This window comes from Aphidius gifuensis, linkage group LG2 (genome assembly GCF_014905175.1).
Source record: "Aphidius gifuensis isolate YNYX2018 linkage group LG2, ASM1490517v1, whole genome shotgun sequence".
Classification (NCBI taxonomy): Eukaryota; Metazoa; Arthropoda; class Insecta; order Hymenoptera; family Braconidae; genus Aphidius; species Aphidius gifuensis.
Genome location: NC_057789.1, coordinates 15,064,528 through 15,091,780, shown reverse-complemented (window position 1 = coordinate 15,091,780; position 27,253 = coordinate 15,064,528). Strand labels below are relative to the sequence as shown.

At 29.1% G+C, this 27,253-nt stretch overlaps 2 protein-coding genes across 2 annotated transcripts in view; both read right to left on the bottom strand.

The window, feature by feature from the left end:
* LOC122849174 (phosphoglucomutase) overlaps positions 1-27,253 on the bottom strand; it is a 109,568-nt gene that overhangs the window by 72,740 nt on the left and 9,575 nt on the right. The window contains exon 2 of the mRNA XM_044147773.1: positions 14,442-14,880. Coding sequence (XP_044003708.1) covers positions 14,442-14,880 — 439 coding nt within the window. The remainder of the gene's footprint in view (positions 1-14,441; positions 14,881-27,253) is intronic.
* Positions 19,558-22,115, bottom strand: LOC122849175 (protein PFC0760c-like). The gene is made up of 2 exons (XM_044147774.1): positions 20,454-22,115; positions 19,558-20,372 (listed from the first exon to the last, which is right to left on the bottom strand). Exon 1 carries the CDS (start codon positions 21,269-21,271, stop codon positions 20,561-20,563), a length of 711 nt encoding a protein of 236 aa, XP_044003709.1. The 5' UTR covers positions 21,272-22,115; the 3' UTR covers positions 19,558-20,372; positions 20,454-20,560.

Genomic DNA, 27,253 nt, shown 5'->3' with positions numbered 1-27,253 from the left:
TAAAGTCCAGATATTAATTTTTTGTTTACAAATTTAAAGTGGACATTTAGCTTTCTGAAATTTACTTTTTCAAAATGACTTTTGCTATTCATACTTCGTCAATATTTTATCTTCATATGTGCATCGATTTCTTTATTTTATTATTTGTTTTTTCTTTCAAATAATGCTAAAATATGGCTACGTCCAATAGAACTCACATTTTCTTGATTTTTTTTTAACCTCATAAATTATACTAATTAAAATTTTAAAAATTTATATATTTGAATGGATAAATAATTTTTATAAATATTAATTAAACAAAAAATGAATTGTTGTATGAAAATAAACTTTAAATTATTTATTCATTCATTCATTATGTTTTTTATAAAAACAGGAGCTTTTACACAAAATAATCAGTTTTTTTTTTGTCAAAAAAAGAAATCATATTAAATTACAACATTTGTACCTGGTAGTGGTAATGAATTTTATTAAATAATTTTCAACAGATATGTACAGTATGAATTTGATAATTCAACAAGTCATTTATCAAAAGATTTATGGAATGGTAATAATGATATTGTTAATAATTTTATAACAAAAACATCAGAAACATCTGTACCTGGTAGTGGTACTGAATTTTAACATTATATCCACCACGCTGAATACAATGTGATTTACGTTATCTTGATATGACAGTACGTGGTAAATTTGCTGATATAATGGCTAATCTACCATGGGATATACATATGGAATTACAATATGGTACAGTGTCTGATGATGAAATGCAACAGTTGGGTATACCAGCATTACAAGATGAAGGTTTATTATTTCTTCGGGTAATTGTACGTGCTATGGAACTTGGTCGTGAATGTTAACAGCTATGGGGTTATAATAGAGTTGATGAAATAATATCCCTGGTGAAAAAAAATCTGGCAGATTCTAACAGATCCTTACAGCCTTACAGATTTTCGCAGATTTAGACCGGTTTTTGAAACAACTGCCAGATTCTACTAGATTTTTTTTACCAGGGATAGGTTAAAAAAAATCAATTACAAAGAATAATAAGAACTGGTAACACAGGTTATTGGCTTGATCATGGTAAAAAACATTGTCTTGTTGGTATGAAAGGTAATTCAAGAGTCAAGAGGTAATAAGTTCATATTAAAAATAGAAAAAATAGCTATGAACTCAGCATCTTGTATTTGATATGTATTTTTTCAATAATTTATTATCCATATTATCCATATTGGATAATGATTTTTTGCAAAAATTTGCATTTGCTGTTTACAGACGATAAAAAATATTTTTTGTATGTGGTAGTCTAAAATAGACAAGCTTTGAACACCTTGTTTATTTAAAATAACGGTTGATAATCTGGACGTATAATATGTTGTTATTTTTAATTGTAAACATCAAAAGACTTTACAAAAAGATATGATATCAAACAAAAAACAAAAATAAATTTTTGTACAAAAAGGAGAATCAAGTATTCGAAATTATTATTATAATTTTTTTTTTTTAACCTACACAAAAAGAGAATACCAAAAAAGTCAAGTACAAAAGTACTAATTTCTTTAAAAATCATTGACCCATATGAATGGTCTTAACTTTTGACAAAATTTTATACTTGACCCTGCCCGGTTCTTCCCAAATAAAATTTCAAGTTTTTCACACAAATGCAGACTCAATAAAAAGTGAAAAGTAGAAGCACTTCATCTGTATCAAATTGATTAATACGAATATGAAACATATGTATAGCTTATACATACTACTCTAATAATGCATATGCATGGAATAACATATATGTATGAATAGATATCCGTCGTCAATATTATAAACAATCATAAAAGTGTGTAGGCTTGAAACTTTATTTGGGAAGAACCGGGCGGGGTCAAGTATAAAATTTTGTCAAAAGTTAAGACCATTCATATGGGTCAATGTTTTTTAAAGAAATTAGTACTACGTCGGCCATCAGTATATATTTTCCACGTATAAACCAGATATTTATTTTGTAAGCTACATCTTTTTCTCAATAGAATAGTTTTTTAAAATAAATAATCATCGGAAGTCTGATGTAAACATGAAAATTATTTTGTAGCCTATGATATTTCCTTAGCTCAATCTTTTTTTACGAAAAAAAAAAAGTCTATAGCTTTTGAACCACTGAACTTAGAGGGTTCGTTTATAGCTCAAAAGAAGTGCCTTTGGAAAAACTCTTTTAAAACTATCATAAACTTTTTTTCTATGAATAATAGTGTTACGTCTTGGTATCAATATTATTAATAAATAAATAAATAAATTAAATATTTAGTAAATTCAAGGGCATATAAAATATCGAATAAGCAATTAAATTTTTTCCTTTTTATTTTTTAAATTATTTTTATTTATTTTAGGAAAATCAACATTTTACCTTTTCTCACAAAATATTATATTTTTTATTTCAATTTTTATTTTCTCAAGCCGTAGTTCAAAGTCACCTTAGCTACTCGATATTTTACATCCGTTGACGTTTCCAAATAATTCTCTAAGTGAAATATTAAACGCTGACTATCGTGGGACAGGTAAAATATAATTAGTCAAGATGTTGCCACTTTTAATCATCCCTACTTTTTAATTTAATTTTTATGGGAATTATTATTTTATAATTAAAGAAGCTTCACTCTTGCGACAACTTTTGTTTGGACAATATCTAAATTAATTATTAAATTTAAAATTTTATAAATCAAATATAATTAAATAAATAATAAAATCAATTGAACTTTTACGTTTCTAATAAATAAAATTTTAAAAGTGAATTTAAATTAAATAATCTTTGTGTTTAAATTATTATTTTTCCGTTTATAAATTGACTGTTCCTAATACTATAAAATCATTGACTGTGACATTTCTCCGGGGTGTTGTTTTCTGTGCTTCGAGTTTATTTTACCGTTTGGATTATTCGAGACTATCAACATCAACAGGCGACCATCCAGATTGACACGCTCTCAACAATATTGGTTTCGGATTATTCTAACATGAAGGTATATCTACAATCATACACATTACCTCCTAACCCGTTACCCTGTAGGGAATAACAAAACAAGAGGATTTTATAAAAATAAGTTAAATATCAGGCTCATTAATTTGAATTATTTTCAAATTATTATAAATATTATTTTTCTAGTTAAACATATTTCTTTTTTTTTATTATTTCATAGAAAATATAAATTAATTAGCCTGGTACGTAACAATAGTTTTTGGAAAAAAAAATATAAATATCGGTTTTTGAAAAATCTTTGTTCTTTTTCTAAATTTAATACCATCTAAACTATGAATCTGAGAGTATAAGTCACGAAGGTTGCTATGATCTTTAGAAATTTCTCTATCATATTCTATTTCTTTAAGAAGGATTAGCAATCAAATAAAAAAAAGACAGACGTTTATACAAAAATTTTCAATGGTGCAAAAAACGGCGCCAGCAATAACTCGTAAAAAAAATCAAGATAGAGACTTCGTTTCAGGTTCAAAAAATGCGTTTTTGAAAACTCTATCTCCTGCATCATGGATTTTTTACGCTATAAGCAGAAAAAAAACCTTGAAATCCAAATAAAAAAAAAAATGACATTATTTTTTTTCCTCAGAAAGTATGCATCATAGAACAAAAATTTGCGCCCTTCGAAGGAGCTTTTTTTGAGCCTAATACACAGTCTCTATGTTGATAATAACTCCGAATATAGTGGTCCGAAAAAAACGAAAAAAAATGGAAAAAAACGTAAAAAATGGCGTTATCGATAACTCGTAATAAAATCAACATAGAGACTTCGTTTTATGCTCAAAAAATGCGTCTTCAAAAATTCTATCGTCTGCTTTCTGAACTATTTTCGCTATAAGCAATAGTTCTTACTTTTTGAAGCAAATTACATTTTTTTTTAAGTGAAACTTTACGTGGGGTAGTTAGAAAAAAATTGCATGTAACGCTCGGCACTGACGCTCGGGAGCGACACTCGGCAGTGACACTCGGTGCTCGAGCGTAAGTCCCCTCCTTAGCACACAAGCGTTCGCCCATATGCTTAATATAATAAGATTGGGTGAGAATGAAATATATACGGTGTCTGTGAGAAAGTATATGGCGTTGTATGAGTATTTCAAATTTAAATACAGTTGAAAGTGTCATTAAATTGGTCAATAATTAAGCTGATAAAAATAAAATAGTATACATTGTAACGAGATTTTCTCGTTGGCCTTATAAGCCCAGCTGATTTTATTGTTCAGACTTTCCGTCGGTGATATTATTTAATTATTTATTTGATTTTGTATTTGAAACTCCAGCTTGAAGCGGAGAATATTATTTAAAATATTATTATTTATTTTCTTCGTTAAAATCCGGGTGAACCCGGTAATACGTATTCGATTCATTATTATTATTATTTGAAACTCCAGCTTGATGCGGAGAGTATACTATGCAACAAACTATATCAAAAAGAAGAGGGGAGTAGTATAAGAATTTAGACTACGTATTGTTTTAGAGTAGCACAAACTCTCTCTCTGCTTTGGGACTCCGAGCTGAACAGTCGTTCACTCTGATAAAACCAGGTATTCTGAGCCGCTATGGGTTATCCCTGAGGATAGCCTCGTGTTCGTTTTGGTTATGTTTGACTTGGGTTAATCCCGGTTTCGTTTAGCTTTGAATATTATTTTCGCGGATATCTTTGATTTAAATTAATTATTGGAGGTTTGTGACGACAAATTACGATTAAGTTGATTTAGTTGGTTTGGATTATTGATATTATAACGCGATAATTAATTGTTCCGATCACGATTTTAATTATGTTTTGTATTTTATTATTGAGAATTTGAATATAAATTTTGGCTTACGGCTTTGCTTAAATATTGTTTGTTAAATTGTTCAATTAATTCTCCCACACAACTTTACCCGTCCCTCTCTCCATAACCCACATACTGAGCGACTCTTGGTTTTCCTCGAAGACTGAGTCTATGGAAGGTTTGTTTCGATTGAGTTTCTGGTGTTAATTTTGTGCTTTTAAATTCCGATTACGTCTACGATTATGTTTAAGATTTCGACTACGTTTAAGATTAAGTTTGAGTTACCGTTCCGTTCCGTTTCGTTGCAGTGTTGCAGTTGGATTTTCAGCAGATTTTAGTGTTTTACTTTGAAAATTACGTTTCAGGTTATTATTATTATTGTAGATCTCATATTTTAGTTTTTGGTATTAATGTTCGGCTTAAAAATCGAATAAACAAACTATATACTTAATATTTATTTATATTAATTTATAAATAATGTTTTAAAATTATTAATTCCCATAGCAACAGTCCGAGAAGGTAGCTGACTCAAAATGTCACGTTACAACATTTATAGTATAATATAAAATAATAAAGATTTATAGTATGAATAATAATAATAAAAATAACTTCAATAATATTATCAATAATCATAATAATATTAATAATAATATTTATAGTAATAATAACAATAATAGTATCAATTAATAATAATAATGACAGAAATATTTAAAATATTAATATTAATATTATTATTGAAATTATTGTTATTATTATAATGACTATATATTCATAGTATGGATAGTAACAGTAATAATTTCAATAATATTTTTAATCATATCAATAATAATATGAATGAATAATAATATTATCAATATTTATCCTTTAGAAAATATTATTATTAATAATATCGATATTATTATTATCCTTGAATGAAAACAAAAAATGAAACCTTCGATTCATTTAATTGGTTTTTGAAAGAATATTTCATTTGTTTTTATTCAATTTATTAATTCATTTATGTTGTTTACCCGTTACTAAGTGACATTTTTTCTTTTCTGTGGGATTAAAAAAAATGAAAATTAATAAAGTCAATGAATATATAAAATTGTGCATTAATAAATAACTATTGCTCAAAATATTTATTATTATTCAGTGATCGGTAAAAATATCGCATACGTTCACCTCTAATAACAAATTTGAATATTGTTCAGTACCAGATTTAATTCCTTCGAAAATTGTTTTCTTGTAAATATTAATTAAATGATATTGATAAATATAATTTGAAAACGAAATTCATAAGATAAAGAAATTATGAGAAATTTTTTTTTTTTTATTAGTTTATAATTGCATAAATCTATAAATAAACATTATTCATAATAAACATAAAAAAAAATACACAAAATGAGCCCCTATTGATCTTGTTATTATCAATCGATAATGTTATTGGAATTATTATTATTAATATCGAATTGATATCATGCTTTATATTAGTAACATTATTATGATCATTATCAATATTATTGTTTTCATTATTAAATAGATTATTATTATTATTGGAATTATTACAAATTCAAAGATTAATAGATCCGAGAGAAAAAAAATGGCAGAATCAATAAAGAAAACTGATGTTCTCAAAGATTCCGATTCTTGATTTAAAAAAAAAATTAAATTAAAAAAACCAAACGAAATTGTACTTGATTTTTGTTTTTCACCAGACAATGGAGAAATATTCTGTGTTTATATTTCTTTCTTTCTCACTTATACACTTTCGAGTCTATCTACATGATAAAATAACTCGACAAACTGCGTTTCACTTCCCTCGCGCGTCCTAGTAATAATATTTTGAATATCAATACTAATAATTATCAATATTTATATATGAATGTTATTGTCAATATTATTATTCATATTATTAATATCACTGATATTATTATAAATCGATAATATTATTGTTGTTATTACTAATATTATATTGACATTATTATTATCGATGATATTTTTGAAATTATTATTTTATTTATACTATGGTTATATATGAATAATATTATCATAAATAATAATAACTCCAATAATATTATGATTAACAATAATATCAATATAATATTAGTAATAATATCGATGGTATCAATTATATCGTCGCATTAAAGAATGAAGGGCGTAGGTGCCAAAAACGTCAATTTTAAAGGAAAAAGGGCGTAAGTGCAAATTTATAAATTTTCGGGTTTTTCATGTAATTTTAATACTTAAAAAAAAGGGAAAATGGGCGTAACAACCTTTGATAAAGGATAAAGGGCGTATGTCCAAGGATTTACGCCTTTTTTCACGTTATCAAAATAATTTTTGATAAAAGATGAAGGGCATATTTTCAATTTTATTTGAAATTTATTTAATGGCAGGATTTTTTAAATTATTGATTGTTTACTGATAATTATACATTTATTTATTTATTTATTTGAACTACTACCTTTAGTATACAAAACAGATTTCTCCAATTACATGTATACCTTGTTTCTTACTATCTAATTTTCTATTACTTAATTTTTAAACTTATATATATATTTTCTAATATCATTAGTCAAATTTTTCATTTGTATTTTATCGCTTTTTGTTTTGCTCTAATAAGTAATTTACATAGCTTGTTGTAATATTTTGTTTTAGGACAATTTGTATGTATTCTTCAAGTGATTTTTTTGTGTTATTTATTAGCCAGTTTAAAGAGCTTGCCAAATGTATAAAGGAGCATTCATATCAAAATTGTTTATTATCTTTGGTGTACGTAGAGGTAGAGTATGACGATTGGCACTAGGACCCGCACAACAGCCACTGAGTGCTTCCATTAACTCTGGTGCATGTATGCTTCCAGCGAGTATTTTAATAGCTGTTATTGCATTAATTATTTTTCTTCTCACACTCAGTGACTGTGCACCAGTGCCAGCGTACAATTCATCATCATCTACCCCCCTGTTCGGGTATTGCCCTGTTGACACATATTTTAACATTTTAGATATTTTTCTCTGTGGTTTTTCTATTTTTTTAACTTGTTTTTTTTACTTGTTGTCCATATAATTGTATTTAGCTCAAGTTTTGGTCTTACGTATGAGTTGTATAATGTAATGAGTGGTTTTGAGTTGTTAAGATCTTTGCAAAACCTTATGATGAAACTAGTTGTTCTTGTCGCATTTGTTACAATTTTGTTTACATGATTGTTAAATTCTAATCTTGCTGAGAACTCAATACCAAGGTCAGTATGCTCCTTTCCTCTGGGGACAATGCTATTATTCATTGTATACTTGTATTTAATGATATCCTTTTTTTTTGTAAATGACATGACTTTACATTTTTCTACATTTAATGTTAAACCAATTTTATTACAATTATGTACGAATACATCTATTGATGCTTGTAATTTTATGCAGTCTTCTATCCTGTTGATGCCCATGTACAATTTTGCATCATCAGCATACATGAGGAATTGACAGTCTAATCCCTGCCCTAGGTCATTTACATAAATTATAAATAGCAGTGGTCCCAAATTGGAACCTTGTGGTACCCCAGAGGTTGGCACATATGCCCTTGATACAGACTTCCCAATCACAACAAAGTTTTTCCTGTCTACAATATATGACTGAACCACCTTTATAATACAATTTGGCAGGCCTATTTTTTTACACTTGTTTATTAAACATTTGAAATCAACTAGGTCAAAAGCCTTCGAGAAGTCTGTGTATATAACATCAATCTGATTGTGTGTTTTTAGATGAGAATGGATGTAGTGTTGTAGAGTAATTAAATTGGACAGTGTGGATCTACCAGGGTAGAATCCATGCTGCCAGCTTGAGATTTTGTTTTTGTATACTTCCAAGATTTTATTGTATACACAGGCCTCTATAATCTTTGATATTATTGATATTGGCCTATAGTTGCTGATGTCATTTACTAACCCTTTATTTTTATATACTGGTATCACTTTTGTGTATTTCAGCTTACTTGGGTATTGACCTGTTTCTATTATTTTTCTGACTAACGCTAACAACACTGTAAATAGATATTTTTTATATGTTTTAATTAATTTACTTGACAAACCATCTATTCCTGTTGATTTTTTATTTTTTATTTTTACAAAAGCTTGTATTATTTCATCAGCACCAGTGTAACACTCTGTCTGATTATCATGAATATCATGATCATCAGCCAGATCTAAAAGTGTTACTTTATGCGCAGTATATACATTATTAAAAAAATCAGCAAAATGTTGCACTATCAAGCTTTCTTGATTTACTATCTTACCATCAATTTTTATACAATCTAATTTATTTTTATAATTTTTTATTTTATTTATATAATTCCAGAAACTAGCAGGTTCTTGCACTACACTGTCACTAACATAATTATTATAAATTTGCTTTTTTATTTTTGTTTGTATCTTTATTTCCGCTCGCAATGCTTTATATTTCTCATTGTCTGTCTGGCTGTTGGTTGCATTTTTAATTTTCCAGAGCATTTTCTTTTTTGCCATTAAATATTTTATATTGTTATCATACCATTGAGGGAATTTTTGGTCAGATTTACAATTACTTTTTATTTGTATGGAACTTAGAAAAACAGTATTTAAAATATTTATAATTTGTTCGGTGATGACATTTGAATCTTCCTGTATTATTATTTCTCTCCAGTTAACTTGTCTCATATTATACTCTAGTGTATGATGGTTGACAGTGTTATAATTAAAATTATGACTAATGATATCAACTGGAACATTATTATTACTAGTTGTTACATCTATTGGGGTACTTTGTGCTGTTATGCATTTGCTATTCATGTCTTTTTTTTTTAAGTTGGTTATCTCACTTAAATTATTACTTAAATGATTTTTTTTATTTTGTATTTTTGGACTTAATTTTAAATGCTGTTTTTCAATATTTAATATTAACGGTGGATGATGCTGATTAACTCTCGTAAGAGTTTCATCTGCACGTATTACACTACCAGAAATTGATGCTAGTATTAGGTCTAAGATAACCCCCCTGTAATTCATGATCTTATTTATTTGCGTTAGATTACCCGGGAAAAAATTAGACGATCGCCAATGATCACCAACGATCGTCAGCGATCGCCAACGATCGACAGCGGTCGTTGAAGATGTCATATTTGTCCACATCTCTGTCGATCGCCGTCGATCGCTGTCGATCGTTGTCGATTGCTGTCGATCGCTGTCGATCGTTGTCGATCGCTATCGATCGCTATCGATGTACAACAATTTACAGGAAAATAGACAAACGTGATTCTACGGCCTTAATTTGAATAAAAAAAAAAAAATATTTCTGAGTATATTATAATTATGATAAATTCTCCAGCATAAGCTAATAATTATTATAATTTGTCTATTTTTCTGTAAATTGTTGTAGATCGATAGCGATCGACAGCGTTCGACTTTGATCGACAGCGATCGACGGCGATCGACAAAGATGTGGACAAATATGACATCTTCAACGATCGTTGGCGATCGTCTAATTTTTTCCCGGGTAGCTAATATCGCAAAATTATTTATTTCTTTTATTTCATCATTTGTGTTGTTATTATCATGTTTTTCAAATATTGGACAGTTAAAATCACCTGTGATTATTTTTTCACCTGATAGTGTAATTATTGAATCAGATAAATCTTCTATAAAGTTGCAATATATATCAGTAGTGATGTTGGGTGGAATATATAAAACAATTATGTTTATCTTTTTGTATTCTATTGTACAAACTATACCAACTATATCAATTGATTCATACTGTAGGTTTAGGTTGTTTAATGGTATGAGTGTATTATAATTTATATGTTTTTTTAACATGATCAAGACCCCCTCACCTTTTGTTTTATATTGTTCCATCCTATCACTTCTGATAACACAAAATACATCAGTTTCAGCAACCTCAGATGAGATTGTCTGTTTCTTGAGCCATGTTTCGGTTAAACATATTACATTATACAACGAGATCACTGAGTTTGTTTTGAAGTCTGAAAGATTCGTGTTTAGTCCTCTTACATTTTGGTTATAGATTGATAGTACAGTATTATTGTTATTATTTTTGCTTAACTTATTATTACTTAATTTTTTATTACCTATGTCTATTTGGTTTAACACTGTGTGTGTATGTTGTTGATACGTGGATAGCTTCTGACAATGATGATGATCTTGAAGAGCAAGTTGTTGTTGTGGTTGATGTGAAGATTGTGAGTTGTTGCATACCTCGTCATACGTTGTTAGTGATTTTTTATAATCGTCGAGTTCAACAGCTCGTGCATTTGTGATTTTCTTTGTGTTATTAATGTGAATTTTCCATTTATTTGTCTTAGGTGTACCTTCTCCCCAGTTTCTCTTCTCAATCTCAATTGGGCTTTTAATTTTTTTAATTCCTCTTGTTGAGATGGTGTGAGATCTTTTGATATTGCCATGCCTGCCATCATGTCCCCAGGAGCCACCTGTTTCATTTTTTTCCAGAATGCTTCAATTATTTTATCAATAATAATTTGGGATTTAAATATTAATTTTACTGGTGTACTCTCAATTCCATTTATTTCATTGTTTATGCTGTGTAACAACTGTTCATGTTCCATATCATTATTATTTTTTATTTTGTTGTTATTTTTTAATCTTAGTATCTTTATATCGTTGACATTAACATTTATGTTATTATGTGGAAGAAAATCATTTAGTATTTTTGTAACAAGTTCAGTATCTTGCTTACCTTGTATATGATTGTTGTTACTTCTTGAGAACCCTGGAAGCCATTTCTGCCATACAGGTGTCCATCATTTGTTGTTCTTTCTCTTTCGTGTTTAGTTGAAGTTCTTTAATTTTATTTATTTCAATTGCATTTTGTGTTGTTTTTACAACATTGGCCTCAATTTTTTCATCCAATTTTTTTTATTTTCCCTTCTACTTGTGTTGTTAGTGTGTTTAGTTCTTCATTAATTGATTTAATCCTTTTGGTAAAGATTTGTTGCAAGTTTTGGGACATGTCAAAGAGTGATTTGTTCATGTCAATCAGATCATCATTTAATTTTTTGTTTAATCTTGCTTCAAGTTTTCCAATGTCTTTTGTTATGTTGATTCTTGCTGTATCATTTTCAGAATCATCTATTTCATCATCAGTATTTTCTTGTTCAGTTTGATGTTTGCCTGCTGATTGAGCATGTTGTGACGACTGTGATGATTCTGAATTTGATCTGGATTTTCCACAGCATTTTAAATAGCCACCATCTTCAAGTATATTTGTTCTGTCAGCACATCTTGGGTGATAAACTTGATCACATGTTTTGCACTTGACGTATTCTCCAGCAATTTTTGCTCTACACCCTCTGCATTCTGGCTTAACCTGCTCATTGTTACTCATGTTTTATTTCTACTTATTATATTATATTCACTTTTATTTGTATTTTTATTTTTTTATTTTTTTATTTTTTTCTTATTATTTTAACACTTTGTTTTCTTTAAATATTCATTGATTACTGACCAGTGGTTAGGTTGTATTGTTTTTCGTGATTTTAGCTATTGTGCATTGCTCTTTACCGTGTTTCTAGTTGTATGAGCTCACTCAGGATTGTGTGGTTTTAGTCGTATTAACCCGCTTTAGATTTTCAGTTTACCGTATGAATTATGATTGTTATTTTTGTTTCTATATTAGGTTATGTTTCAGATCAAGTTACACTTTTTATAATTATACAAACAATGTTCACTATTTGTAATCAATATATTATCTGCTTTTATTTTTGTATAATATTGACCTTGCAATTCAAATGCATCACAATTATTCAGTCCACTCTATCACCAATTACGCTTATTACACAGAGCACGATATTTTTTTTTTGACTTGTCGCGTCGCCGTGGTGGCAGTATATACATAATTTATTATCAATAAGAAAAACATAAAAATAATTACAAATCTTCATCTTTTATTAAAAATGATTTTGAGAATGGAAAAAAGGCGTAAGTCCCTGAACATACGCACTTTTTTTTTTCTTTAAGCCTTAAAATTGGATGCAAAGCCCGAAAATTTATAAATTCGCACTCACGCCCTTTTTCTTTTAGAAAAAAAAAAATTCCTAAAAATGGCACTTACGCCCTTCTTCCATTAATGTGACGATATAAATAATAGAATTTATGATAATAATATTCGAAATATAAATTCTAATAATTATTAACACTCGCCAAGGCTCGTGCTTGCCCCTCCAAAGTCGTTGAGAGCACACTCTCTGAGTGGGCACTTGTAACGAACTATATTTTATGTTACTAGGAACAGTGGTAATAATGTGTGAATTTCCAAAAAGCGCACTACCCCTTTTACGCTTTGGAAATTCACACATTATTCCCACTGCCCTTGTGACATAAAGTACTTTTTTCGATAAGTATAATATATTACGTATGAAAAAACACAGTGATATTCAAAGTTTCAATATCGATATTTTTAGGATTCAACTATATATTATATTTCATCTGTCGATATTTATTGATTTTAAATTATTCAAGTTCATTTAACATACTTAATGCGAAATGATATTTGTAAAATATAGTTTCGGAACTGAACTATCGAGGTGCTGTAATGTATGTTACACGGTGTATAAAAGTGACGACGTATTGATATAAATAAAAATAAAAAAATATTAATAAAACAAATACAAATCTATCATATCGACACTTTCGGAGGATATCATGATATCCCAGACAACATGTTTTTTTATTCAGTTTTTATAGAAAATTTTCTCATGATTACTGGAAAAATACGGAAAAATTCCTACACATGAGCAAAGTGTTTAAAAATGGAGTTGAAGTATGGAAAAAACGGCTATTTATCGGTTATATATCGTATAGTGTTTAAAATAACGATTAATTCTAAAATTTATTAATATCAATCAATAAAGCTCGTCAAGGAGAAAAAAATGTTTCGATGAAAATTTAGATAATAATTTATAAATTTCAATATATATATTTTTTTTGCAAATATAATAATGGCAGTCGATAAAACTCTTCGAGTAAAAAAGAAAGTCAAAATAAAAATTTCGATATATTAAATTTTTTTTTTTTTTTTTTAAACCGCTAGATTTTCAACTGAGTTACTAGATTTTTTTTTTCCCCTCAGCTACATCTTTTGCTTAGCTAGATTTTTTCCTCAGCTATATTTTTTACTTAGCTACATTTTTTACTTAGCCGCTTGATCTTTTACTTAGTGTTAATTATAGCCAAACACACAATATCTTCATAATTTTACCGGCTTAATTTTTCCCTCAGCTAAATCTTTTCATTAGCTAAATTTTCCCTTAGCTATATTTTTTACTTAGTCTTAATTATAGCCAAACAAACAATACCTACATACTTTTACCAGCCAAAATATTTTACTTAGCTACATCTTTTCCTTAGCTCTATTATATTATCAATTACGAAACAAATTACCACCAATGCCATAAAAATATCGATAACTCGAAAAATATTCGGAATATATTAAAAAATTTTTTTTTGAACTTTTTTTTCGACTTGATGAGTTTTATCAATCGTTAACATAGAATTTTTGTCTGTAAAACATTTATACCAGATATCCTTATAAAATCGATTTCATGAGAATAAGATTTCTAGAAAGGTTTTCAATTTTTTGGGTTAATATAAAATCTAGCGATTTTTTTTTCCATATTACCTCCATTAAGACAATCAACAATCAGTTCAAACTTAGGTCTCTCAGCACTTCCATGGACTAGCTCTTTAATGCTCGGAAAATCGAATATCTCTTTCATCAAGACTACGTAGTCTTCGACAGGATTAATTACTTCGACTACAAATTTTCGATCACCCACTTGAATAGCTGTTGATTGTTCTTTTTCAATATCAATTATAAGATTTGGAACATACTTGAATGATTCGAGAGATTTAGTAATCTCAAAAATTCGATTTGTAACCTGATCAGGAGCTGGACCACCGTTCTCGCAGTTGAATTTTATGCCAAAATCGTTATCAGGTCCTCCTGGATTGTGTGATGCAGTTAATACAATAGCTCCATTAGTTTTATATTTTCGAATATAGTTTGAAATGGCAGGTGTTGAAAAAATACCATTTCTTCCAACTATTAGCTTTCCAACCTGTATTTAAAATATCAAAAAACAAATTGTACAAAACAAATATAGCCTCATCAGTTTATCCATAATCAATTTTTTAATTTCTCGAGTGATCAAAAGTTTTGCAGAGTTAAGCTTTACGATAAGCATACAAAATATTTCCAACATCAATTTATTATTATAGAACTGAAGACACGAAACTTCATCCATTAAATCTGCTTATATTTCTCATGCTCCCGAGTGGAAATCTGGCCAGGCTAGTCTGATTTGACTTTAAGTCTTGATCAAGGCTTGATCAATTTTCCCTTAACACGGGAAGCCTGATCGAAATTTGATCAAGATTTGATCAAGATGCTTGATTAAGGATAACTTGATCAAGATTGGATCAAGGAAACCGCAACTCATCCTTATTAAGGCCAGCCTGATCAAGAATTGATCAAAAATTGATCAATTATTATACATTTCGGTACTTGTATTTTTTTCTCATCCTTATTAAAGCCAGCCTGATCAAGAATTGATCAAGGAAACCTTAACTCATCCTTATTAAGACCAGCCTGATTAAGAATCGATCAAGGAAACCTTAACTCATCCTTATTAAGGCCAGCCTGATCAAGAATTGATCAAGGAAACCTTGACTCATTGTTATTAAGGCCAGCCTGATCCAAACTTGATCAAGAATTGATCAATTAATATACATTTCGGTACTTGTATTTTTTTCAAGATCATCTTGATCAAGATTGGATCAAGGAAATCTTAACTTATCCTTAATAAGGCCGACTTGATCCAAACTTGATTAAAAATTGATCAGTTATTATAAATTTCGGTCCTTGTATTTTTCTATTGTTTAATCCATTCATTGTTACAATTATATTATTCTTTCACTGATAAAATGATTTTTCTTAATAAAAACGACGCTAAGCATGGCCTAGTTATGTTTTAAGACTGGTCTAAATATATAAACTCTTTAAAACTATTATGTGTATCGATTCCCTCCATGGCTGAGCGGTCCAACGCGTTCCTTTTGGTACGTTCAATTTAAACTTCGTCGGTTCGAATCCCGTACATTCTTTACTTAAATCATTGTTCAATTTAGGGCATATTTTTCAAGGAAAATCTATTCATAGATTAAAATAAGACAGCCTGTATATCATTGACTTCTTTTTTTGTACATTTTTTTTTTTTTTAATTTCAAACTATTTAATTGTATTTTGAATTTCATATTCTTGAAAAATTTCATGTATATTTTGGTAATGAGAAAATTTTTAATGTAATAGGCGTTTGCCTGCAATTATTGGTTTATGATTAAATAATAAATGACCCTGGTGAAAATATTTCTCTCTGATTTCTCCGAATTTCTCTGAATTTCTCCGCGGTTACTTCGAAGTTCTCCTAAATTGACCCATGCGGAAAAATAAGTGGAGAAAGTTATCAAAATTTTTTCCGAATTTTCTCCGAATCGACTTGGGTAAAAAAACGTTCGGAAATATTTGTCCGCGAATAAAACACGTGCAGAAACGTGTGAAAAAAAAAATTTTGCAGCGGAGAAATTATCTCCGCGTGTCTTTTACGCGGAGAAATTTTCTCCGAATCGACTTGGGTTAAGAAACGTTCGAAAATATTTTTCCGCGATAAAAATACGCAGAGCATGTAAAAAAAAATTTTACCGCAAAGAAATTCTTTCGAAATCAACGACGGGGTGAAATTTCTCCACTGATTTCTCCACATTGGTCAATTTGATGAAACGATCACCGGAGTTTTGTAGACCAAAAACCTCAGGTATATCAACTTTTTTAAAAAAAAGTGTCTTAAAATTTTCATTTTTTTTTTTAAATGAACAAGATCATGCTTTGCGTTATGTAACAATTAATAAGGAGTAGGGCAGGGAACTTGCCGTACACGGGAGTGTAATATTGTTGCAATATTCGAAATTTAAAAATTTATTTGAATAAAAATTGAATGCGATTGATATGTTCATGTAGGTATATCGATATTAGTCGATATAAAAAAGAAAGTCGATTTATGGTTATATATAAATATGTGTGTATCGACTTTTATCTGCTTTTATTTTTTTTGTCTATGATGGGGTTGAGATATCCGCGTAATTTTTTTTTTCATTAAATTGTTTAGGATCTAAGCAAAATTAAAAAGAAAAATGATAATTTTTAAACTAGTTAAAGGGGGGTAGAGGGTGGATTTTGACTGTTTTTATTTTTTTTAACTATGATAGAGTTGAGCTGTCCTCGTAATTTTTTTTTAATTCAAATGTTTGCAATAGAAAATAATCAAGGACAAAATTTGGGAATTTTTAGGATGGTCAAAGGGGGGTAGAGAATGGATTTAAACTGTTTTTATTTTTTTAACTATGATAGGGTTGAGCTGTCCTCGTATTTTTTTTTTATTTAATTGTTTGCAATAGAAGATAATCTAAGAAAAAAATTGGGAATTTTACGAATGGTCAAAGGGGGGTATAGGGTGGATTTTAACTGTTTTTATTTTTTTTAACTGTGATGAAGTTGAGCTGTCTTCGTAATTCTTTTTTTATTCAATTGATTAAAATAGAAGATAATTTAGAAGAGAAATTGGGAATTTTTGAACTGGTCAAAGGGGGGTAGAGGGTGGATTTTGTCTGTTTTTATATTTTTTTACTATGATAGAGTTGAGCTATCATTGTAATTTTTTTTTTATTAAATCGTTTGCAATAAAAGATAAACTAAGAAAGAAATTGGGATTTTTTCGAATGGTCAAAGGGGGGTAGAGGTTGGATTTTGATTGTTTTCATTTTTTTTATCTGTGATAGAGTTGAGCTGTCCGCGTAATTTTTTTTTTATTCAATTGATTAGTATAGAAGATAATTTAGGAGAGAAATTGGGAATTTCAAACTGGTCAAAGGAGGGTAGAGGGTGAATTTAACTGTTTCTATTTTTTTTGACTATGATAGAGTTGAGCTACCCTCTTTATTTTTTTTTAACCTCTATTTTCGAGGATTTAAGATAGATTAGGAAAAAAATTGGGAATCTTCAAAATGGTCAAAGGGGGCAGGGGGGGATTTTGACTTTTTTTATTATTTTCAACTATGATTAAGTTATACTACCCTCGATTTGTTTTTTTCTAATTCATTCTAGACCCTAGACAATATAATGAAAAAAAAAATTCCCCGTATAGCTCAACTCTATCATAGAAAAAAAAATTTAAAATAGATTTTAATGTTTTCAAATGGATTTAAATGTATTTGAAATACAAGAAAGCTATTTTCCGTAAAAGAAGTTATTTAATTCCTTCTCAGTGTAACATGCTGCCATGTTTCATCCGTATATATGTGGTACTTTATCAGTACGCATGTCGTACTTCAACCATACTTGAATCAAATGAATAGTTAAAATTACAACCTAAAAATCAGAAAATAGCCCGCCGTACTTTATCGGTTTATACGCCGTATTCTATTCGTATGTATGTCGTACTTAAAAAAAACTATTTAAAAGCCAAGAAAAATATTTTTCGGAACAACAGATATTGAATCAATTGTTTTTTTTTTCTTTTGAAAAAGTCATAGCCTGTTGTATTAGATCCAGATGTACTCTGTACATCTCCCGTATTCTATATTTTTTTTTCCTATCTAGAATGGCATTTTCATAAAAATCTCCGCATCTGTAGATAATCGAAAAATTCATAGCCTGTCGTATTTTATCCAGACTGATTCCATGCATCTTTATCCGTATGGACGGATTAATTTATTTGTACAATTGAATCAGAGAATAGCCCACTGTACTTGATTAGTACATACGCCGTATATTATCCGTACGTATGCCGTACTTGGAAAAAAACTATCAAAAAGCGGAAAATAGTACATTGTGATACAAGTGCAAAAAGCATTGGTTTATCAAGCGCGTTGAGTGAGACCTGAGATAGAGTGGAGAATAAGCAAGTGGTGCTTCGCCTCGAGGCACCACTTGCTTATTCTCCACTCTATCTCAGGTCTCACTCAACGTGCGAGATACAACCAATGCTGTATGCATGAGTATCACATACTATTTTCCTAACATAGGCATGTTATAGACCACAAATCCATGTTGAATCAAATTATTGAATCCAGAAGAAAGAGTTTGGGGGGGTTTGGGGGAGGCTTGCCCCCCCCCCCCCTCCCCCCACTTAAAAAAAAAAATTTAAAAGTTCAAACATAATTAATAATTTTTTAAATAATTTTTATTGAAAAAAACAAACTGTTTGTTAAAATGACTAAATCTAAAGTTTTACTGAAATTCTCTTTTTTTCCAAATTATATAATAATAATATATAAATCATATAAATTTTCTTTTATATTGTTTCAGCAAACAAAAAATATTTTTTAATTTTTGGTCTACAAAAAATTCAGTAGTAATAATTATTTATTTGATTAATAATAAAAATATTTATCTAATAAAAAAAAAAAAAAAAAATACCAATTGAACAAAACTATTGTTGTTTCAAACAAAAAACAATTGGTATTTTTTTGTGACTGAACAAAAAAAAAAAAAAAATTGATAAATTGTTCAAACAAATTATCCAAAATAATTGTTTGAAAAAAACAAAAAAAAATTATTATAAGCATTATTTGAACTAAATCAAAGAAATACAAAAAAAAAAAAAAAAATACTTATCTATTTAACAAGAACCAAAAATATTTCTTAAAAATTATAAAAACAAACATAACTATGTAATAAATTATTTTTTTTTTTTTTATAAAACTAGTTTTTGAAAGTTATGTTAGAGCAGTTAGTTAAATTATAGATAATTGTGATATTCTTGTTTTCCTTTTTATCACCATGAAAATTTTCTTTATCATTATCAAAAGTAGAATTGGATTTTAAATTATGATCCTGGTGTTCGCTTGATGTTGATGCACCACAATTAATTTTTTTATTAATGTCTATGTGTTTGTGTTGATTGTTTAAACCAGGTTGAGTATTTTCATGATTATATTTTGGTCTTTTAAAACATGGAATTATTGATGGTGAGTTATCACGTTTATTACCAATATTTATTCTTTTTGTAATCATTCTACCAGCTTCTAATTTTTGTTCTGTAGAATCCTCAATGTAACCTATTGCAACTGCGTCAGATTTCCACTTGAATTGCCGTTTAAGCATAGCTGTATCAGCACCAGCATTGGCATACAATGTTGCTGCAGTTCTTCTGAATGAATGGCCTGTATATTTTTCAGCATTTTCAAGCTTTAAATAAGTAGCTATTAGTTTTGGCATTTTGCCAAATGTGTTGATACCAATGTTTTGATTCATGCATTTACCATTCATGTATTCAAGAAAAAAACGTTCAGATGTGGCATTAGCTGGTCTCAGTGATTAGTATTTCTCGACATATTCTACATAACTATCGTGAATTGTAAATAATTGAGGCTCTTGATTTTTACACTTGATAATGTTGACAACTATAATATCTCCTTCTTTTTTTATGTTTGACAATTTTAAATCAGTTAGCTCTTGTCTTCTCATTCCACCACAAATACCAAATATTGCTGCAACCTAAAATATTAAAATTATACAATTTATTTATTTATTTATTTGTTTTTTAATTTTAGTTTATTTAATGATAAATAGACTTACCTTTATCGCAAGAAATTCTGAGTCTGGTGCTGTCTCCAAGAATTTTTTAATCTCTTCTGCTTTGAAAAGTTTTGATTTTTTTGATCGATGACCAACAGATGTTCTTTTTAATAGCTTTTTATGAGTGGATATTTTGATATGTCAATTCCTTCGTACATCTCTAAAGTAGCTCGTAACATTGAGTACCGAGACCACAATGTCGATGACTGATATTTTTTTTTCATTTCATTAAAATAAATTAATACATGACTTTCATCTGTTTTTCCTTTTTTTTTATTATTTAGCCAGCTTTTGTACTTATTGTATTCAGCCTCGTACAATGCACGAGACTTTTCTGGCAATAAATCCATTTTTATTGCATTGACTTCATCAATTATTTTTTGTCCATCATCATCATCATCATCATCATCATCATCATCATCATCATCATCATCATCATCATCATCATCATCATCATCATCATTATCATTATCATCATCAACATCTTCATTACCACCATTGTCATCACCACCATTGTCATCACCAACGTTGTCATCAACACCATTATCATCATAATTATTGGCATTGTCTTTATCGTTATTATTGTTATCATCACCATCACCAGTATCATAATTATGAACAAAAACGCTATCGTCAAAAATTAAATCATCACCCATATCAAATTCATCACATGTTAATTCTGATTCTTTTAGTTGCACATTACATTCATTGTTATTTACATCAAGAACTTCACATTTGTTTTTTTTTTTTTTATTATCACAATCATTTTCATCACTACTACTGTGTGAAGTACTTTCATCAACCCAATGATCATTCATTTTGACAAATATAAAGAACAAGTAACTATTGATTTTTTATTTTTTTATGACAATTGACAACTCACAGCTGCAGCTAAATATTAATATGAAATTACTGAATTTTTTAAATTATTTTTGACCACCTGATTAGCATGTCTAAACTTGTCTAAATGAACTGTTAGGATGATGAGTGTGAGTGTGTGTGTGAGAAAGAAAATTCTAATCCAATATGGCTGTCATCACAGTTACCAGAGTAACCACGCCATGGAATGGCGCCACTAAAAATTTCTACGGGGCCTTTTATTGAACGCGCTTACATCAGCATTAAAACCAGCATTATCGTAGTCTACGCTTTCCACGACGTTCACTATAAAACAAAAACACACTGAAAAACAAAAACTCACTCTCGTAGGGACCAGTGGGATAATGCGCCACTTTAACGACGCACCAGCGTTCATTAAAGTTGTGTTTAACATGCCTCAGTTAGGAAAATGTATTTTTTGGAACAACTGATATTTGATTGATTTTTCGTTATGCTTTCAAAAATGTCATAGCTTGTTGTATTCGATCTGGACGTACTCTACACATGTGCCATACTTTATCCGTACATTCCTGGAAATATCTGTTGTTTCGAAAAATACCTTACTCGGCTTTCAAATATTTTTTTTTCAAGTACGGCATACATACAGACAAAATACGGCCCTACTTTATCCGTACATACGCCGTATTTTATCCGTATGTATGCCGTACTCGAAAAAAAAATATTTGAAAGCCGAGAAAGGTATTTTTCGAAACAACAGATATTCAATTGTTGTTTCTAATTTATTTTTACTCTTTTTTAAAGAAAATTAAATCGGGAAAAAATTACTTGTGTTTGTGGTTTAGATAGAAAGTGTTTTGAGTATGCAAAAAAGGGGTAAGTAAAATTTTTTAAGATTTAATACCTTTTTTTAATACCTTTTTGATTTGTTTATTTATTTTTATTCAAACAATTATTTAAACAATAAATTGAACGAAAATTTAAACAATTATTTAAACAACAATTTAAACAATAAATTAAACAAAAATTTGAACGATTTTTTTAAACAAAAAATTAACCAATAAATTCAACAAAAATTCAAACGGTTATTTAAACAAAGAATTAAACAATAAATTCAACAAAAATTTAAGCGATTATTTAAACAATTATTTAAACAGAAATTTAAACAATAAATTCAATAACAATTTGAACAAAAGTTTGAACAATTATTTGAACAGTAATTCAAACAATAAATTTAACAAAAATTTAAACATTAATTTCAACAAAAATTTGAACGATTGTTTAAACGAAAATTTAAACGATTGTTTAAACAAAAAATTGAACATTAAATTCAAATTTTGTTGTTTAAATTTTTGTTTAATTTAATGTTTAAATTTTTGTTGAATTTATTGTTTCAATTTCTGTTTAAATAATTGTTTAAATAATCGCTTAAATTTTTAATGAATTTATTGTTTAATTTTTTGTTTAAATGATCGTTTAAATTTTTGTTGAATTTATTGTTTAATTTTTTGTTTAAAAGAATCGTTCAAATTTTTGTTTAATTTATTGTTTAAATTGTTGTTTAGATAATTGTTTAAATTTTTGTTCAATTTATTGTTTAAATAATTGTTTAAATAAAAATAAATAAACAAATCAAAAAGGTATTAAAAAAAGGTATTAAATCTTAAAAAATTTTACTTACCCCTTTTTTGCATTTTCAAAAAACTTTTTTTCTGAACCACAAACACCAGTAATTTTTTCCCGATTTAATTTTCTTTAAAAAAGGGTAAAAATAAATTAGAAAATCACTTGTGACGAAAATTAAAATTTTCAATACTTCGGTGGGTCATGTGCAATTATTATTTGGTTCATTTTTTTTTTTTTTTAAATAAATGTCATATTGCTCATAGGTTATGTCGTTTTGTTTACCACGGAATATTATTATAAAAATATGTTCATCTGTGTGAGTGCGTTTTACTGAGCAGGGCTGCCAACTTCGTGCGACTAATCTGCGACTAATCTGCCTCAATATAATTGCGGCAAATTGTAGATAAAGATAAAATGAAACTTTAAATTAGTCGGTGGAAGTTAATCGGATGGATAGTTTAAGAGTTATTAATTTTTTTAAAAAAAAGACAAAATGACAAATTTGATATTTTTAGCATTTACGGCTTTAATAATTACTTTTTAAAAAAACAAAAATATACGAATTTTAGGTATTAAAAATACGCTTCTTTTGATTATAATATGAAGTCTCTAGATCTATTGGCTAAGGAGCTACGACACTTTTTTTTTTTCTTAAACAAATGCAATACGTAGGTGACGCGAAGCGTCCCACCTACGTAAAAACTAAAGGAATCTTTGGTGGTACACCAATCGAACCGTAACTCCATCTACCGCATTTCAAACAATTCATTTGGTAGATTTAGTACTATAGTTTATTTAAGCTAACTTTTAAAACAATTACCCCTGTCAAATCTAGTGTAATGTCCGGCGGTAAGCCGCACAAACTTTTTTATTTTTCTTTATAATATTTTACATTAGATATTCAGGGTAATTTTGACACCCCTAGCTCTATCTTACAGACCGTCAATGTAATATATTTAAGGGAGCTAGAGGTTTTGCACCCCCAACAAATTACTTGAGCCGGCACTATTGCCAAGCGCTTCTACCGCCAATTTTAATTAAGAAAATTAAATATAAATTAATATAATGAGTGATATCGACAAAATCCTAAAAATATAGGGATTCTCTCGATACCACTCATGTCATAATTAAACAATTAGAAATAATTTTAATTAAGGTTGGAAAATCATAAGATTTTCCTCGACCAATAAGAAATAAGCGACATAAGGAAAGTGAAATTGGACCAAGGAGGAAAACCGAACATCCCCGAAGGATCCCCACCTGCCTTTATGTTCTGAGAGGATCGAGCGAGATTGATCGCTAGATCTCGGTCACTCGGTCAGAGTTAGTTCCTTGACCTACACCAGCTCTTCCAGCTCTAACTAGCATAGGCACTTTGCCTCGTCGAATTTTAATTGCTCTAAAAAACTTAGAATATTTTCTACAAATCAGCACAACTGTAAGTTATCCTTACTCAATATTTTATTGATTATTTTTATTAATTTGTTTGTTTTAACAATATTTAAGTAACATTTGGTTACTTAAATTATCAATTTAAATTCATTAAATTAATTACAAATTTAACTTGTAATAAATTACGACCGCATGGTCTAAATTTTTCTTGCTTGAGTAAATTAAATTCAAAGCACGTATTGTGTTACATTGTCTAATCAAATAAATATTGAATAGAATAAATTACATTTTTGCTGCAATAAATAATCAAGTTATTTATTTAAAATAATTAAATATTTAATTATACAAATTCACGACCTCGTGGTCAGCCATTCAATCTTGAATACAATTTATAAAGTACAGTGAAAAGTTTCATATAATTATTTTATTTAAATTCGAATAAAAGTAACAGTTATTGTAATTTTACTGTAAAATCAGTGCTACGTTTGTGTCCGAAATTTGACATAATTTAAGCTTCAACCACATACAACCAACTTGTATAATTACATTGTACCACATCTATATAAAATATATATATATTTATATATTTTTGTGCATCGTTATTGGCGATAAAATAACCAAGCCAACCTGTCAATTTGCGAGCATCTCCAAGGTCAAGCCAAGGTACACGCCGTCACTAGATTGCTAGATTAAATTACCGACAACCAATGTAAGTACCTTCTTTTAAATAAATTTTTATTCAGTATTTGCTCGGTGAATTTATGACATGTGTAAAATTATTAACATTGTAAAAGCCAAGCGTCATCATCGCGTCAATGTAGAGTCAGTGACTTATTTAATTAATCAACTGGATTGCTCCTTAATCCCGTCGCTGGCATTTCGGCCGTCATAATTTATTTATTGTTCGGGCTATTCGCAATTTTAATAATTTTCAGTCTCTGACTCCGCCACGACCGCATGGCTTAGGCTCTCTCTTTTCGACGCGACGCGCAAGTAAAATTTAACTGGGTTACCTATTTAATAATTGCTTTGTATCGCATTTTTATGTAATAGTTAAAGGGTTAATTTACAAATAAACTGTGCTCCGATTTTTACTGAATTTACAAGTGTTATTTGAAATTATTTTTATTGAATTATTGTGTTACTTTTTCGCGTATTTTTCAGGTTCCTTTTTACCTTTCTCTACATTACGTAAAATCGTCTCCCTCCCCTTCTAATGTACCTTCGCTGGGCAGGATAAACAGGGTTAAATTAATTACATATCTAGTTGGATTATTTTATTGGACAAAATCTCTATGTCTAGTAAATGATCCGGCTACGACATTTCACTAGCAAATGTTTATCCAATATTTATTCTATTTATTTAAATAATTAACTAGGTTGCTATACAATTAATAACATCCAATAACTCCGACAAACATGCTGACTCATAGCTTGTTGTATTCGATTTGGACGTACTCTATACATGTGCCGTACTTTATCCGTATGCCGCCGTACTTTATCCATACATACGCCGTATTTTATCCGTTTGTATGCCATACTTGAAAAAAAAATATTTGGAAGCCAAGAAAAGTATTTTTCGAAACAACAGACATTCAATTGATAATTCGTTACGCTTTTAAAAATGTCATAGCTTGTTGTATTTGATCTGCACGCACTCTATACATGTGCCGTACTTTATCCCTATGTACGCCCTACTTTACCCGTACATACGCCGTACTCTTAATATATTCGTACAATTAAATCAAAGAATAGCCCACTGTACTTGATCAGTACATACGCCGTATTTTATCCATATGTATGCCGTACTCGAAAAAATTATTTGAAAGCCGAGAAAGGTATTTTTCGAAACAAAAGATCTTCAATTGATGTTTCGTTACGCTTTCAAAAATGTCATAGCTTGTTGTATTCGATCTGGACGCACTCTATACATGTGCTGTATTTTATCCGTATGCCGCCGTACTTTATCCGTACATACGACGTATTTTATCCGTATGTATGCCGTACTTAAAAAAAAAAATTGAAAGCCGAGAAAGGTATTTTTCAATTGATATTCAATTAATGTTTCGTTACGCTTTTAAAAGTGTCATAGCTTGTTGTATTCGATCTGGACGTACTCTACACATGTGCCATACTTTATCCGTACATTCCTGGAAATATCTGTTGTTTCGAAAAATACCTTTCTCGGCTTTCAAATATTTTTTTTTCAAGTACGGCATACATACGGATAAAATACGGCGTATGTACTAATCAAGTACAGTAGGCTATTCTTTGATTTAATTGTACGAATATATTAAGAGTACGGCGTATGTACGGATAAAGTAGGGCGTACATACGGATAAAGCACGGCACATGTGTAGAGTACGTCCAGATCGAATACAACAAGCTATGACATTTTTGAAAGCATAACGAAAAATCAATCAAATATCGGTTGTTCCAAAAAATACATTTTTCCGCTTTTTGATAGTTTTTTTCCAAGTACGGCATACGTACGGATGAAATACGGCGTATGTACTAATCAAGTACAGTGGGCTATTCTCTGATTCAATTGTACAAATAAATTAAGGTACGGCGTCCATACGGATAAAGATGCATGGAATCAGTCTGGATAAAATACGACAGGCTATGAATTTTTCGATTATCTACAGATGCGGAGATTTTTATGAAAATGCCATTCTAGATAGGAAAAAAAAATAAATAAACAATTAAATATCTATTGTTCTGGGAAGCAGCTTTTTTAGTTTTTAAATTCATTTTTTTTTTGAGTACAGAATACGGAATACGTTCGAACAAAATATGCCATAGGTACAGAATAAGTACGGCATATGTATGGATAGAATACAGGAGATGTACAAAGTACATCTGGATCTAATACAACAGGCTATGACTTTTTCAAAAGAAAAAAAAAACAATTGATTCAATATCTGTTGTTCCGGAAAATATTT